This window comes from Phacochoerus africanus, chromosome 6 (assembly GCF_016906955.1).
Source record: "Phacochoerus africanus isolate WHEZ1 chromosome 6, ROS_Pafr_v1, whole genome shotgun sequence".
NCBI lineage: Eukaryota > Metazoa > Chordata > Mammalia > Artiodactyla > Suidae > Phacochoerus > Phacochoerus africanus.
In genome coordinates this window covers 130,252,657-130,269,334 of record NC_062549.1, presented here as the reverse complement: position 1 = coordinate 130,269,334, position 16,678 = coordinate 130,252,657, and the positions used below count along the sequence as shown (strand labels likewise).

The window sequence follows — 16,678 nt, the reverse complement described above, 5'->3', positions numbered from 1 at the left end:
GTCCATTCTGAGGATTAGAATAACATCGGCAAAGCACCAGCAAAAAACAAGACCAAAATAGTTATTGAATTAGTAGTGGCCATTCTTTTCTCTCTTCTGTTGTCTAAGAGGCTTAATTTTAAAGAGTTTGTAGACTTTGCCGTCCAAATACCCGAGTTTAAATCTTGGCTTTTCCATTTTTCAGCCTGCAGCCCTTGGGTAGTTAGTTATTCTTCTTTGTCTTGGTTTCATCAACCTACGGGTAAAAACCCTGCAATGAGGTAGTGATGAAGAAAATATGCATTCTACCAGCCCAGTGACTGGCCGATAACAAGTTCTCAGAAACTCGCAGGAAAATTCAGTCTCCCTCCTCTTCACGGCTGCTTGGAGCCAAGTGGAGTAAGAGACATGGCCTATGAAGACGCCCCTGTGATGCGTTTGAATTCATGCATCTGCTCGGCAGACTCCTCACCTACGGCCACTTGGCCATTCAGTCCTGTATCCAGGGGCCCCCCTCTGTGCCCCCTCTGCTTACATGCATCTTGTGTACCTGTCTTCACTACTGTCACTCGGTTCATTGACAAGTGACTGCTTGAACTGGTCACTGAATTAAAAAGCTGGCTTTATCAAGTGACTCGTTGGGCAGCCCCGCTGACATCAGGAGATGGAGACCGTTGGACATTAACTCACGTCTTGGCGATCTGAGTCTCTGCAGACCCGCCACGGCCGCGGGGTTTTCTCTTTGACGTTGGCTTTTTTTTTTTTTTTTTTAAACTTTTGACAAAAGCACCAGGTTTTTCACTCTGAGGGCAGACAGAGACATGACCCTATTCACACAGCATATTCCCTGGCAATTAAAATATTATACGGCGCATCGAGGATACTCTTAAACGGCCTAATAAATGAATAAGTCAGGGACTATTCCTGAAACCGCCACCATGCCACGAGAGCAAGTAGCTAGCAAGGAAAACCAAAACCAAACCTTGAAGGGTTTTCTCAAACTCCCCATTTGAATTAAATGAAACCCCAAGCCCACTGGCGTGCAAATTTTATCGTGTTTCCTAATGATGCGAATCTCAAGGGAACATTTAGTTTGTGCTTGTGCTGTTTCGAGAAGTGCAAAGGTAACTGAGCCACAGTTTGCCACCCCCAAGAACTCCCACTTGAAATGACGTCACAAGCAAGGCCTTTTCACTACACAAAACTTCCCTTTTATAGAGACTTTGCTTAAAAATGTGAGCAATTTCCCAGATGGAAGATCTGAGTAATTGCTTAAAGGTCACACTTCCCCCCAAATGGGTCTCCTCGCCCTTCCCTCCTCACTGCGCCGGGTGAATGCACTATCCATGCGGAACCTGTGGCGCTGATGACTTTAACGTCCTGTGCTGTCACTGTCTGGAAGCAGAATTTTTAGACCAGCAAACAAATAACAAGGTAACAGTCTTACCTCGTCCCCCCGCATGAACAGAAACCCCTGGTGCACATAGCACAATAACATGAAGCAGCAGTTTCCTAAAAAAGGAAAACAATTGGGAAAAGCTTAGTTGGACAATGATGACCTATAATCAGGTAAAATCCAAAATGAACTCTAGTGCAAGACTAAGACGTCAACCATTACTTTAATTAACAGCATTTTAATAGTCACACTGGTTAAAGGCAAGGCTCCAAATTGAAGTTCCAGCTTTGCCGCTTACACTGTGTCTTGGGCATGCTTTTTATCACTCTGTGCCCCAGTTTCTTCATCTAGTAAATCTTTTCTCATAAGGTCTTCTGACGATCAACTAAAAAACTTCATGTAAAGCGCACGAAACAGTACCTGGCACACAGGAAACTAAACTTAGTCAACTAGCAGAGGTGACCTTACGAGCAGTAACGTATAAAGGTTTTAACGTCAAATCCATCCGAGTATCATTCAGATCAGTGGCACCACATTCGCGTGTCCTCGGTTCTACAAACAGTAACAGCCTGAGAAGTGAGCACTGATCACCCGATCAGACGGGATCGGAGTCCGCAACCACCACAAGGCGAGGGACGGGCACCCTGGCGGCAAGGTAAAAAGGTAAAAACGTCTCGCCATTTTCTCGTGTAACCACCTTCTTGATAGATCACGTTGATGAGTCTTCATAATTGGCTTTATCTCCTTCCCAAGTGAAAATCACATGGAGAGTTTCAAAAAGCAAGGAGGAGCGTACTGAAACTAGTCTGCTACCTAGATTTTCCTGCTAATATAGATGCTGAGTCTGTTATTCTTTCAAACCCAGAGACTCCCCAAAGGACGTTTCTGAAAATGCGCTTTTGTGAGGAGTGATTACAAAGCCCTCCGAAAATCATTGTTCTTAAGTTCCTGGTGTCCTCGTAGTAACTGGTACATTTTCTATTTATTACCAATACTGCTTTCACCTCTATCAACTAGAGTACGGAGCATCTTGACATGAGAAAGTGAGCCGATATAAATTCTACTATTACAACTGTATACTTACACTCGATATAAAATTATACTCTTCTCTTGCTATAATGGGGGAATATCGTTTGTATTAAAACAGTAGTAACCATTTTTAGGAAGCAGAAAAGTCACCTGTGCTCATTCTTCGTACGGAGCACAGCTTTCACAAGACAGACAGAATACTTAATCTCATTAATGCTGCAAATTATCAACTGAATCATTACAAAAATCTCAACTGATAGAGGCAAATTGTTGAACCATATATTTTAATGAAGCCTATGAAAGATCTTCATATATGCTGCCATCCATGAGTTGGTTCTCAAATACTAGTTTGCCGAGAACGGCCAGAGAGTCTTGCGAAAAACCCAGACTCCGGGACTTGTCAGAGACTATGATTCATAGACTTGGCCTGGCTCCTCAGCATATACACATTTTTAACTAGGTGAATCTAATACCGACTGTGTGTACCAAACAGAAAAAATAATTTAGAACATTTACTATTTATAGTTACATTGTCCTTAAAATGCAATTATTATTTTGCTTAAATCACATATTTCTAACTTTATAACATGACAGAAATAAGACTATTTGATATAAAAAAAACCCCTTTCTGCTGCTCTAGAACATGGTTTTCAAAGAAGTGTTTATCAGAGTCACCTGCACGGCTTGTTCAAGGTCGCTGGGCCCCAGCCAGCGAGGTTCTAACTCAGTAGGTCTGGGGTCTGGGGTGGGGCTCGAGCGTTATGTCCAGTCCCCAGGCAGTGCTCTGAGGGCCACGGTTCTCAAACAGTGATGCCCCAGGGAGGACACCCCAGGGAGGACGCGAACCCTCCTGCTCTGGCTCTTGTTGCCCCAGCTGCCCAGGGGCAACACCTGCTGAGTTTTACAAACGACTACTATTTGGGTTCTGCCCGCCCCACCTTCACCTCAGATTGCTTTAGAATTTGTCCGTGGCACAGGGGTTTTTAGCCACGTCCCGGGTGATTCTAATGTGCAAAGTTGAGGGCCATGTGTGAAACTGAAATCACTTCTTTGGGTTCTCCGGGACGGAGCCCAAATTGAGCAGGAGTGTGAGTAAAAGGAAGCACTTTTCCTATCAGATTTCTAAAAAATCTGATATATTTTTTTTAAATATAAAAAAAAAGTTTATATTTTCAACGGGCAGCACGGACATCAGTAAGACTAGAAAAAGCTCAGGATTCAGCCACTGAAGGCGAGTGAATCAGAATTATGCTGTTTTACTAGAAAACGGGCTGTGAAAAGCAGCACGTCTCACCTGCCCCAGGTACCGCAGCTCCCTGAGAGCTTAGAAACAGCCCTCGGGCGTGTCCCCTGGCAGGGCGAGCACCACCAGCAGGCTGCCGCCCGCCCAGAGGCCGCCCCGGTGGGCTCAGGGCAGAAAAATGGAAAACACTGTCCTTTCTGGACGTGTCAGCACGTCCCTTCCTGGGCTGAGGCAGGAAAGCCTGCACACAGCAAACCTCCTCAGCCAGGTGGTTTTAGGGACGATGACAAATCAGTTGAGCCGCACCTTCGCCACGTGTCCCCCTGTGGGAACTTGACGACTAGTGGAGAGTAGGGATTTTCTTTCTCTTTTTCTAATTTTGCCCCAAACTAATAGCCAACTGCTGGGCTGCACCCCCGCAGGCCTGCAAGGCTTGCAGCTGCCCAGCCTCAAAGCTGAAGAAAGAGCTGGAAGACAGAGACAGAGAGGCCATCTTACACGTCTGAAGCAAAAAGGCCCCCGCGGTGTCGGACAGACGGCAAAGCAGGAAACGCCGCAAACGCCGCTGGCCGGAGGGGGGAAGCTCCCATTTATAGGGAACTGACATCGGCTGGCTCATCAGTTACCAGGGAAACTAGCAGCGCGGGCGTAGAGGCGGTTCCTGACCAAGCCTTCTAATTGGGGGTCATCAGTAAGGTCAGCTGGACTGGATAGTCAGGTGAAGGAAGCAGGGTCTGGAAGCGCAAGAGCCCGGACGGAGCAAAAGCGAGAGAGCAGCCACTTGAAGGGCTGACCTTGCGCCTAAGGAGGAGCGAGGAGAGTCGAACGCTTCGCTGGGTGTTCCAGGCCATTATCATTCAGCCCCGCCCCTCTGTTTTGAGCAGTGTGGGTCCAATTACACGAGACACCCCAAAGATCCAGCCTTGTCACCTTATTCTCTACTCCATGGGCAGACCTCCCAAGTGTCTAGAAACCCTCAGTCCCCACCTGTCAGAACCTAAGTGTCATCAAAGCCGAATGTGAAGGACACCTGCTCGGTGAATTTTCCCAGGGCCCCTAAGGAGCACTGGATCTCTCTGTGCCCTGGATGACGGAACTGTAACTCGGTTAAAGCCCCTGTGCGTCGTATCTTCTGTGATTCGTTAGTAAGAAGAGGTCTGAGCCGGTGACAGGTCTTCACTTTTTATCCGGTTCTTACACGAAACCGACACAGTAAGTGTTTTTAAACGGGAACAGAACCATGGTAAGATCTCTCGGTGACTGAGGATGTCAGTTCTTCCCTATGAACCTAATTCTTTTAACACTTAGGAAAAGCAAAGTAAAATAAGGGTGCTTTTAGCTGGATGTCCAAAGAGGGAAAATAATTTTTTTCTTAAAAATCTGCTATGGTAGGGTAGGTAGAAAGCTTCTTCTTCTCCTTCTTTTTAAATTCATTTTATTTTATTTTGTCTTTTGTCTTTTTAGGGCCGTACCCGAGGCATATGGAGGTTTCCAGGCTAGGGGTCTAATCAGAGCTGTTGCTGCCAGCCTACACCAGAGCCACAGCAACTCGGGATCTGAGCCACGTCTGCAACCTACGCCACAGCTCACGGCAGTGCCAGATCCTCAACCCACTGAGTGAGGCCAGGGATGGAACCCAGGACCTCATGGTTCCCAGTCAGATTCATTTCCGCTGCTCCACAACAGGAACGCCCCCTTCTCCTGTTTCTTTAAACTGTTTTTCTCATCTCTGAAGTGGGAACACAAAGAAGAGATTAAGCTTAGTTGACGCATCAGTTTGGTAAAGAGCCCAATTCCATCGCTGAATAAAATGGACGTGTAATTAATCCACGCTTTCTGGGAAATGTCTAGTTAAGCTGTGCTTATCTCTTTAGTTTTGCCCCTCCTCCTGTAATATTACACTTATGATCTATTTCCTTAATAAAGAAAACTCGCGCTTCCACATTAGCAGATGAGGCCGCTCTCATGGGGGGCACCTGTGCTTTGGGTTTCCTGCCTGCTGTGCTGAGCACATCCTGCTAGATGTGCTGGAGTCCTTGAATTTAAGTTAAAATTAAAACTGCATCGAGATGTTGCAGAGAAAATAACACGGTTAATAAGAAAATAACAGTGGCTGGGAGTCAAAAGACTAGTCCTGGTTCTATTTCAACCTCACCGTGTGACCTTGGGTGGCTCATTTCAAGTTTTTGAGTCTGGGCTGACTCATCTATTATGTAATAACATAACATGAATTTTATGTTTTACACTCCAAACATAAAACCCTGCAATTTTTGTGTAGGGTGCAGTCCTGTTAATACACTAGAAGAGAAAGATCAAGTTACAGTCTTAGCAAGATGTCCTATAAATCACTGCATAGACAGGATACGCTGTTTAACCACAGCTCAAGAAAGGTCTTCTGGCAGTTCTGGCCAGTTCTGTTTAAATCTAGTAACCTCAAAATAGTCTATTCAGTTTGCTAATTTGTTCATATATTTCGCTAACCCCAACAAAAAGTCTAGTTGGTGTATTAAATATGAATATTTTTCAAATATTAAAACCATGTCTGTTTTTGTTCACTTTTTTTGTATATGTCTGGACCATGTGTCACTATCGCAAAGTAACAAAAATACACAGACGTTTAACCAAGTTTGAAAGAAGGTAACAGTAGGCTATGAAACACTCCATAAAGGTTCAGAACATACAACTCCATAATATCTGAGGCTATCTAGCAGAATGTGAAATTCCCAGTGTGCTGGTCTGTGAGCCACATTTCCAGTCTGACATAAGCCACAGTCAAAACCCAGCCAGGCACGTGAAGGGCGAACAGCTGATGGGGATCAGGCAGGAAACGGAGACCCAAAGAACATACTCGGAGTACTGAGGGAGCGAATAGCCGTCCCAGGCAACTTCCCCAACCATCCTTAGAGCTGCCCCTCCTCCTCGTTATCTAAGGGCCGAAGTTACTTTAGAGGGATTTCCAGCATCGTTTGGTTTAGGGCACCCGTGAGACTTGAAGGTCTTATGATCTATGTCTCCAGGCTGCTGACGCTCATTCCTACACAGGTTCAATTTGTGAATAAGACACTTTTTAAAATGAACTGGCGACTTTCATTTAAACCATTTGGAAAAAGTAAACTCATCTGAAAAGCACACGCATATAACATACATTAAGAATTTCAACAATTTCCATCACACAACATTTACAAGCCAAAAAAATCCTCTAAGTCGTGACGGCTTTACAGATTTTGCTCTTTACTAGCTTCTAAGATACAGAGTAGTAAACTTCCTGTCCTTTGTTCCCAAAATAACGGAAAAACAATTCTTATCTGAGCCGTGGTGATAAAGTTGGATGATTCAGGGAATAAAGTGTTGTCGATAACTTATATGCAATGACTTTCTTAGAGCTTCAGTTCAACTCAGTGGGTACTTGCATAACTGATCCAGTGTGAAACATACCAGAACTCCTGGTTAAATTCCGAGCACGCAAGCAGCTCATGAAGTGCAAGGGGGGAGAAGTGCCGAAGGACTTCAGGTGATCAGAATGCCTAGTGTGATCACAGCAGGAAGAAATACATAAACAAATCAGGCTCTCCTTGAAATACTGCAGAGATTGGTTCCCTGATCCCTCCCTAGCCTAGCCAAGGACTTGGCAAGCGTTACTGGTAGATAAAGGTTTTTAAATGAATGCATGAATCTTCAGCCAATACAACGATCAGGGGGTCTTGTGTTTCAACAAATACTAGCTTCTCTGACGTTTTCTACCTGCACGCTGATCCCAAGATCAAGAAGCCAGGTCATCCTAAGCTCCGTTTATTTAGCTAAGAAAGGAAACGCGTTTAAAGTCTTGTCATGATCTGGTCTCTGTCTCTCTCTCCAGCTCCAGTCACTAGAATAGGTGCCCCAACATCCTCAGCTCTTTCGGGCCCTCAGAGACACTGTGCTGTCCCACCCCTGAGCCTTTGCCACCCAGGCTCCGTCTAGATTTCATTTCCTCCCAGTGCTACCCTCCCTCCTTCCCACTGACCACGACTGTTAGAGGACCTCCCTCAACACGCCCGTCTCCCTGGTCAGTGCACTTGGTTGCTTCATCTTCTGTCCACTACACTAGGCACATTGGGAAGGCAGCTGTCTTGCTTCTGTGTTGCTCACTCATTGTATCGCTTCCACTTGGAGCCACACTAGACACGTAGCCAGAGCTCAGTAAACATTTGTTGTATAAATGAGTGAATGAATGACAGAACGTTAGCCTTTTATGAGAATGAAAATGAAATCTTTACTTCGCAGAGCTGCAAGGTCTGTACTAGGTCATAGTTGCAAAGCATGGCAAGGAAACTAGCATAACTATTCTAATAATAATATTACTCTTGTAATAGTATGATAGTGTGTACTATTCTAATAATAATAAAATGTATTATTCCCCTGCAACTTCACAGATTACCAAGCAGAATATATAAATAACTCTCAAAATTACTTTCTGGCGTTCCCGTCATGGCACAGCAGAAACAAATGTGACTAGGAACCATGAGGTTGCAGGTTCAATCCCTGGCCTCGCTCCGTGGGTTAAGGATCTGGCGTTGCCATGAGCTGTGGTGTAGGTTGCAGATGTGGCTCGGATTCTGCGTTGCTGTGGCTGTGGTGTAGGCCAGAGGCTACAGCTCCAATTAGACCCCTAGCCTGGGAACCTCCACATGCCACGGGTGTGGCCCTATAAAGACAAACGTCAAAAAAAAAAAAAAAAAAACTGCTGAGGAAAAATTGCTTTCTGCAAATTACAATTCCGCTCCTTGAGACATCATTTTATTTTTAACATTTATTTGAATACAAAGATAACTAAGCAACTTTAAAAATAGAATTTCATGCTAACTAGGAAATAGATTTTTAGATCCCACACTTCGTTCTCCCTTTGGTTATAGAAACCCTTTAATGACCATAGTAGCCTGCCTGGCAAGCTTTCCAACAGTATATGCTGAATCCATGTACCTAACACTGACTCTTGGCTTTAATTTTTTTAATTAATTTCACAGATTCACACTAGGTAATCCAACTCAAAGCAGCCCTTTGAAATAAAATGGCTTTAAAGATCCAGTTTGTTGTTGTTGTTTTAGGGCCTCAGGTGCAGCGATGTGGAAGTTCCCAGGCTAGCGGTCGAATCTGCAGCTGCCGGCCTCCACCACGGCCACAGCAACCTGGGATCCTTAACCCACTGAGCGAGGCCAGGGATGGAACTGGCATCCTCTTAGAAACTCTTCGGGGTAGTTACACTGAGCCGCAAGGGGAACTCCCAAAGATCCCGTTTTAAAACTGTCCATGTTTCTGGGTGACTAATCAGAATTGCGATGATTTAAAAAAGCGCCCCCGCTCTTACAAAACATCACCACAAAAGGATGGCGGAAATTTAAAACCTCAGGGTTCATTAGGCAAATCGTGTGCTAAGGTTTAATTAAGTGGCCTGACATTACCATGAGCTAATCAGCTGCTTCTCCCAAGCTCCTTTCCCTATAGGGTTGGTAGCATTTACTTCAAACTGAAGAACTCTGAATTCTTCACAGAAACTGAGTTTTTCCAAGAAACAAGTTTCTCTGCTCAGTCAGTAACTACGTTTCCTCTGCATGTGTGTGGTTGGAGCTGTGAGGGGCTGCAATCTGAGGTAATCCTGAATGACCCTTAATTTTCTGCAGCCCACTCCCACTGGCAGCTGTCAGGGAACAAACTGGCCATCCCAGGAGGCTGCTGGGCAGCCATCTAGGAGGACAGCGGAGTCTAGAGCTTTGACCCAGGATCCCCTAGCCACCCTCCACAAGGGTCCTCCCACGTGCACGTGGTCTAATTTCCCCTCAGAACTTCCTCGGTGTAATCCATTCCGTTTGGTTTCTCCGTCTCCCCCCGCCCCCCATCATCTGGACTCAATTTACAAGGCCCAAACTGCCCAAGAATTTATGCAGGGCCTTTTCTCGAAGGGACGTGTAAACCAGACAGGACAGAGGCTAGGAGCTGAAGCTCTGCTTTAATCTGCCAGTCGGTCACAGCCACCGAGGGGAGCATGAGTCAGCAAAGGGGACCTCTCTTGGCGCAGTGGGGAAGGGAGAGCCCGCGGGGCAGGAGTGGCAGGGCGCGCAAGGAGGGCGCGTGCTTGCCGGCGGAGGCTGCGGCGGCCAGACGGGAGGTGGAGGACCTCACCCCGCCTCTCCTGGCGGCCCTGGACCCGCAGGGACCAGCGAGATGATGCGCCAGGCCCTTCACGATCCGCTTCGCTTCCCGCCCCGCTTTCTGGGAGGGTCCAGGCAAGGGACTTTGATGCAGAAAAGTGGCGGGAAACCTGCCTGGGAAACCGATGAGACCTGCGTGAACCGCGCTGGGTCCGGCGGCTGCCAGTCTGACCTCTTCTCGGACCCTGGCGGGCACGTCCCGGCCTCCCTGGTCGCGGGCCCCTCGCCGAAGGCGGGCGGTGGCGGAGGTGACCGGCACCCCCTCCCGGATTCGTTCGGCCGCGGGCGCGTGCATGTGCGTCCTCTTCGGCGGGGAAGCCGGCGTCCGGCCGGGCTTGCGGGGGTCGGAGGCCAGAGCGCGCGAGCCGCAGCCGGGCTCGGCGGCCGGCGGCTGGGGAGCACATGCTCGTCCGAGTACGGCCGCCGGGCGGGCTTCCTGCCCCCGGCCCCGCCCGCCCTCGGCTGGCTGGCACCGGCAGGTCCGCCCCCTGCCCTCCGTCCACCCGCGCCCCCGAGGGGCAGCCTAGCGGCTGAGAACCACCGCAGGCGCGTTCGTCCCTCCGGCCCCCGGGGCCAGAAGCAAACGCGTAACCCAGTGACCCTTTCCAGGGGAAGCAGGGCAGCCAGCCAAGGCCCTGCGCCCCCCGCCCCTCGCTCTTTTCCCGGCGGCGAGGAAGCGGCAGCAGGTAGAGCGCCCCAAGGGAGGCCGGGTGCGGGTGCGGGGCCGGGCCGGTGGGAACACACACCCGCCGGGAGCAGCAGCCCCGCCCCCGCGTCCAGCCCCTTCCCCAGGGACCTTCCGCCAGGGGCGCAGCCTCGCCCAGAAAGGCGGCACGACTGCAGGCCTCCTAAGGGTGGAGGCGATAGCCTCTGGGTCTCCTGATCCCGCAGAGCCCGACGTCCCAGGTTTTGCGGGCGCCCTCTCCCCGCATCAGGCAACCCTGCCCCGCGCCTGTGCCCTGTGGTCCCGGCTGCGCGCCCAGAGCCCGGGGGACCGCCGGCGCCCCAGCGGTCCCCAGGCTGGACGCCCGGAGGAGCACGGCGAGGAAACAGGACCTCGGCCAGGGCCCTGAGGGAGGAGAGGGGAGGGAGGGCGGGGGCGGCGGGGGCTGGAGCCCGGCCGGCGTCCGAGGCCAGCTCCGGAGGTGCGGGAGCCGCGGCCGCCGGCGGCGGGACCCGAGCCAGCGAGCTTTTCTCCCCAGCCGCAGGCTCCCTTCCGCCAAACCCGGGAGAGCCGCCGGCCGGAGGCTTCCTTTCAAACACGCTGTCTTACAAATTGAGACAGGAGGAGGATGCGGCGGCCGCCCGCCGGCTCCCCGGTCCGGAAAAGTGCCCGGAGCCGGGCGCGTCTCCACGGCTCCGCGGGCCGGGGTGGGAGGGGGCTGGGGTCCCCTGTCCCGGCGGGTGGGCTACTTACGTCCTGGCCGCGAGGGAGACCTGTCCACGCCTTGTCCTGGGGGCTCCTAAATGCATTTGTATGCATCTGTCCGTCGGCGGAGGCTAACGGAAAACAGAAGCCAGCTCCGAGCCGCTAAGGGCGCACGTACTGTCCATGAAAAAGGAAAAAAATCACATGAAAACCCAGCTCCCAAACCTCCACGAGGAAGGGCGGCCGCTGGGAGGAGGCGAGGAGCCGCACCGGAGGGTAGACAGCTGGGCGGGCTGGCCCCCCGGCTCGGGAACCGACGAGCAGGGCGCTCCCCTGGGAGGCGGCGGGGAGGGGACCTCGGCGGCAGGCGGGGCGCGGGCAGCAGCGGGAGCTCGGCTGCGAGCGCAGCCCGCGGGTTCACTCGTGGTTCAAAGGCGACGCCGTGACTCCAGGGGAGTCCTCGGCTTTGGCCTGGGAGGAGGCGGGGGAGGAGGGGGGGGGACGTCCTTGGAGCCACCCGCGCTGGGGCAGTTTCGGACGAGGACACACACCCACTTGGGCGATCTGGTCGGTGCGAGGGACCGGCGGCAGCGGCAGGCGCTCGGCGTTGAGTGCCGCCGACTGCTTCTCGGGAAGAAGAGGAGCCAGCAACTCCGGCGGGTGTTAGATTTCACCGCTCACTGACTTGCAGTGACGTCACCAAACCCAGTGCACACCTCCCCCTCCGCCCCGCACCGCCCCTGCCCCGCGCCCAGCGGGGGCGCCCCGTCCGCGGGCCCAGGGCTGGCCCGCCTGGGGCGCATGCAGCCGCCCGCGCCGCCGATGCTCCGGCTTCCCACGCTGAGCTCCCCAGCAGTCCCAGAGCCTGCAGGGGACTAGTCCGTCGGCCAGGTATCCACGCACCATTCCCTCGCCGTCCTCGGCTGGAGGTTTTCCCGCTCGCGGGTCCCACCCGCCCCTTTCCTGCCCTCTTCACACACGTCTTCTGAACTCACACTCGGCTCCGCGGAGTCCTTGACGCTCCTCCAAGACTTTCTTGCATTTTCTGCAGCTATGCTCGTGCTTGCCCCTATTAACTGACTGCAGAGGTCCCCATTAATACCTTGCCTCCCCTTCAGCCTTTCCTTTCGGTCTGTCCCCAGCACTACTTTGATTTTCCTCTCCTGTAATCCACGTTTCTGCCTTCTACCCTTCCCCCTCTTAGGACAGGCTTGGACGAACGAGGGCTGCATGAGGCACCCAAGCGCATCAACACACCCAGGCCTCACCGATTCCAAACCTTCTCCAACGTTTACCACATTTCTTTGTCGACGTAAGTCCCCATTCTCCCCTCAGCCGTTCATACCGAGGAGTCTGCTTCCAACTGCTGCCAAAAAAAAAAAAAAAAAATTCAAGTTCTGATTTTTATCTTCCTCATTAACAAGACAGGAAATTCCAGGAAGCCAGGACCTATTATCTTGCTCATCTTCCTATTTTCAGCACCTAAAATACTACCGGCATGTCTGTTTAATGAAGGATCCCCGTACCCCGGTGAATATCATTTCTCCCAGTTTTCCAAGTCTATGCTGCACACCATCCACTCCTCCTAGAAATCCAGGGCCAAGGGTAGCTATTCAGTCTTAATCTTAAGAATTTCTACAGTAGTCTATTCCTACAGTATTTCTATTTTTGACTACTGGTCAACTAAACAAAGCCAGTTTGGTTTGGTGGAAAGAATAGATAAGAATTAAGCAGATCTTAAGTAACTCACCCAATTTTTGTCTCCATTTCCCCTTCAATTACTTAAGGATTAAAAATATTTTTTTCTGTATATAATATTGAGTCAATATTCAAACGCTGTATGAAATGGAATTCCATAAAATGCATTTCAGTTTCTCTGAGCATAAGAAGAGAAATTTAGGATTAGCAGAGGCAAACTATTATATACAGGATGGATAAACAACAGGGTCCCACTGTATAGGGCAGGGAACCGTATTCAATATCTTATGATAAACTAATAGAAGAACATGAAAAAGAATATACTTGTACAACTGAGTCACTCTGCTGTACAGCAGAAATGAACATAACAGTTGTAAATCAAGTACACTTCAAGCACAGTTTAGTTGCAAAGCCCACACACAGAGACTAGCTGCTCCTTTGGGTTCAAGAGCCTTCCTCATGCAGAAGGATCCAGAGGGTAGCACATCCTCCAACAGAGTACATTTGACGGTGGGAGAGGAGGCGCTTGCCCAGCAAAAAAGAAATAACGTACAGTTTAAATGCTATAGACTTTTGAGGATGGCGGAGTTTGCCATGCATCAGATTAGTCGAGACAGACTCACCCAAGACCATAGGATTTAGCTCAGCCTTGAAGAGTGAAGAGGACTGACCCGGGCGGAGAAGAGAGAGACGGCACACTTGGTTCCGGAGAGAAGACAGCTAAGGGCCACTGGACAGAGGAAGATGCGTGAATTATGCTCAGGGGGAAGGAGCAGAGGTGTCAACTTGGGTGAGAGGTTGGCGCCTTGGAAGACATGCTGGGGGCAAGTGATGGAAGTCCCTGAAGGCTGGGATAAGGTCCACGAAGTCACTCCAGTCAACACTTAGCCGTGTCACCCACCGCACGCCAGGAACTCTTCTAGACACGGAATTACATCAGTGTACAAAACGCTTGGAAATGTCCCCCCTCGGAGTTTGCATCAGCAATGCGGTCCTGCTGCAAAGCACTGGAAGCTGCCTGGTCACTGGTGACGGAGCCTGATAACATGAGAAAAGAGAACGTGTACATGTGTGTGTGACTGGGTCACCTTGCTGTTCAGCAGAAAACTGACAGGACACTGTAAATTAGCTCTAATGGGAAAAAATAAAAATCATTCTAAAAAATAAAATAAAAATAAATGTAACCTATGGGCAATAGAAAACTAAAGCAGTTTAAACAGAGAAATAATTACGTCCCAAATTTCCATTTTAAAGACTGATTAACCTCAGATGCGGAGACTGGAAAGAGAAAGACTGGAGGGCAGCTCAGCATAAGTGCTGAGACAGCCAAGGACACAAAGCTGCGCTGCCCACACGGCAGCAGACAACGTGCCACTCAAGGAGCCAGGACAGAAAGCACACGGCCCGGTTTTAAACAGCAGCAGAGGAGCCCAACACAGCAACACAGCCGAGATCGCACATGCTGGCCATGCAGGGGTGTCATTCTAACTACTTCTATATGTTAATTCACTTTATTCTCTATCGATCCTGTTAAATAGGCAGTACTTACTGTCCTTCCTACACAGAGGAGGGAATTGAGGTGGGAAAAGATTAAACTGCCTGAGGTTACGAAACTCATAAGCAAGATGGAAACTCAAGCAGACCGACTCTGGCGAAAGCTGATGGTCTCAATAACTCCTTTCCCTTCTGCTTTTCCTTTCTCCTCCCTCCTCTTCTCTTTCTTTCTCTCTCCATCTCTTTTTCTCTTTCTGCCCTTTTCCCCTTCTTTTCAAGAGAAAAGAGTTTCAAGACAAGGGCTGCTGAAATAGAACACACCCTTCGGCTACAGATCCTTCTAAGGACATAGCACTCAGTACATGAGAAAGGCGGCATTTCAAAACTCCGTAAATAAGAAGCTCTGCTTTAAAAATAGTGTTGGAGTTCCCGTAGTGGCTCAGGGGTTAACGAATCCGACTAGGAACCACGAGGTTGCAGGTTCAATCCCTGGCCTTGCTCAGCGGGTTAAGGATCCTGTGTTGTCATGAGCTGTGGTGTAGGTCACAGACACGGTTCGGATCCCGCGTTGCTGTGGCTCTGGCGCAGGCCGGTGGCTACAGCTCCGATTCGACCCCTAGCCTGGGAACCTCCATATGCCGCGGGAGCAGCCCAAGAAAATGGCAAAAAGACAAAAAAATAAAGAAATAAAAAATAAATAAAAATAGTGTTAAGATGGTACTAAAACTACTAGTCTTAAGGGGAAAATAAATTTATGTCCATCTCATAGTGTAAAAACAAAGTGAATTCCAATGCATTAATGGGTTTATAAAAATATTTAACTCTGTGACGATTTAGAAGTAATTATATGTTAAAATGTATCTTCCCCAAAGGAGGGAAAGACTCTACATTCATTCATTTAGTTATTTATCAAATATTTATTGGGTAGTGATAGGTTCTGGACACCGTTTAAGGAACTAGGGAGAAAATCATCAGACAGACATGCCTACTCTTGAGGACCTGCAGTCTTTCAGAAAAAGAGAAAGAAGGACAATTTAAAAATTTCAAGTGGTAAAATAAAAAAGAAATACAAATGCCACACAGGATAAATAATGAAGGAACACATGAAAACCTGGGGCAACATGTGCAGCGTGTAGCAGGCGATATCTTTTTGCAAATCATTTTGTATTGAGATAATTATAGACCTTAAACGTTTTAAGACACAGCGTGAAGACTTTCCAAATACCCTCCCCATGGGTTCCCCACGTGCTAACATTTTCCCACGATGCCTTTGTCAGTCTCCCCCTTTCTCTCTCTCCCTGAGTTGAGAGTCATTTGCAGATGTCGTGCCCCTTCGCCCCAAACACTTCAGTGTGTCTTTCCTAAAACAGGACATTCTCTTCCATGGCCTCAGTGCAACTGTCAGAATCAGGAGAGCCACGCGGATACAGCATTATTCTTGAATCCACAGACTCATGGAAGTTTCACCAATTATCTCCCGACATTACAGTAGCTCTGCTTTTCGGGCTTCAGTGTCACCTGGTGCATTTCACTGCACTTAGTCTCCTCTATTCCAGAACAGTCCTCCGTCGGGGCGACTGACCCACCTCTATTGACCCAACGTTGCTGCTTTTAGTACTGAAGGTGCCATGTCCTGGGAATGCCAGTCAGTCCCAGAAAATCGGGGATGGCTGGTTACTTCATGACCTTCATACTTTCAACGAGTTCAAGTCATTTGTTAATAGAATGTCAAGATATTTAATACATGAAGATTTCTTATAAATCAATAAGAAAGATGAATATAAAAATGTATAAAAATGGGCAAAGAGACTGTGCAATCCACATAGGAAGGCATAAAATTAGCCCAAGACATATTAAAATATTTAATGAACTCAATTTGAGAAATGAAAGTTAACTAAGCTCTTATTTATTTATTTATTTATTTATTTATCTTTTGTCCTTTTAGGGCTGCACCTGTGGCATGTGGAGGTTCCCAGGCTAGGGGCCCAGTTGGAGCTGCAGCTGCCGGCCTATACCACAGCCACAGCAGCATGGGATCCAAGCCGTGTCTGTTTCCTACACCACAGCTCATGGCAACGATGGATCCTTAACCCACTGAGCAAGGCCAGGGACCGAACCCGCAACCTCATGGTTCCTAGTCAGATTCGCTTCCACTGAACCACAACAGGAACTCTGAAGGTAAAGTTTTATACCAGCTGGAGGAGCATAAATTAGGAAATTTGCCCATATGGATTAAGAACCATATTTTTTTAATCAAAGATTTTGATTCTAGGAATACATCCTGG

At 49.0% G+C, this 16,678-nt stretch overlaps 1 protein-coding gene across 2 annotated transcripts in view; it reads right to left on the bottom strand.

Moving 5' to 3' along the window:
• COL24A1 (collagen type XXIV alpha 1 chain) overlaps window positions 1-11,826 on the bottom strand; it is a 321,301-nt gene extending 309,475 nt beyond the window's left edge. For both annotated transcript variants that reach the window (XM_047785408.1, XM_047785409.1), the window contains exons 1-3: window positions 11,753-11,826; window positions 11,250-11,378; window positions 1,427-1,491 (exon numbers count right to left, since the gene is read on the bottom strand). In XM_047785408.1, coding sequence (XP_047641364.1) covers window positions 1,427-1,491; window positions 11,250-11,305 — 121 coding nt within the window. In that variant the 5' untranslated portion in view covers window positions 11,306-11,378; window positions 11,753-11,826. The remainder of the gene's footprint in view (window positions 1-1,426; window positions 1,492-11,249; window positions 11,379-11,752) is intronic.
• Between the last annotated feature and the right edge of the window lie 4,852 nt (window positions 11,827-16,678).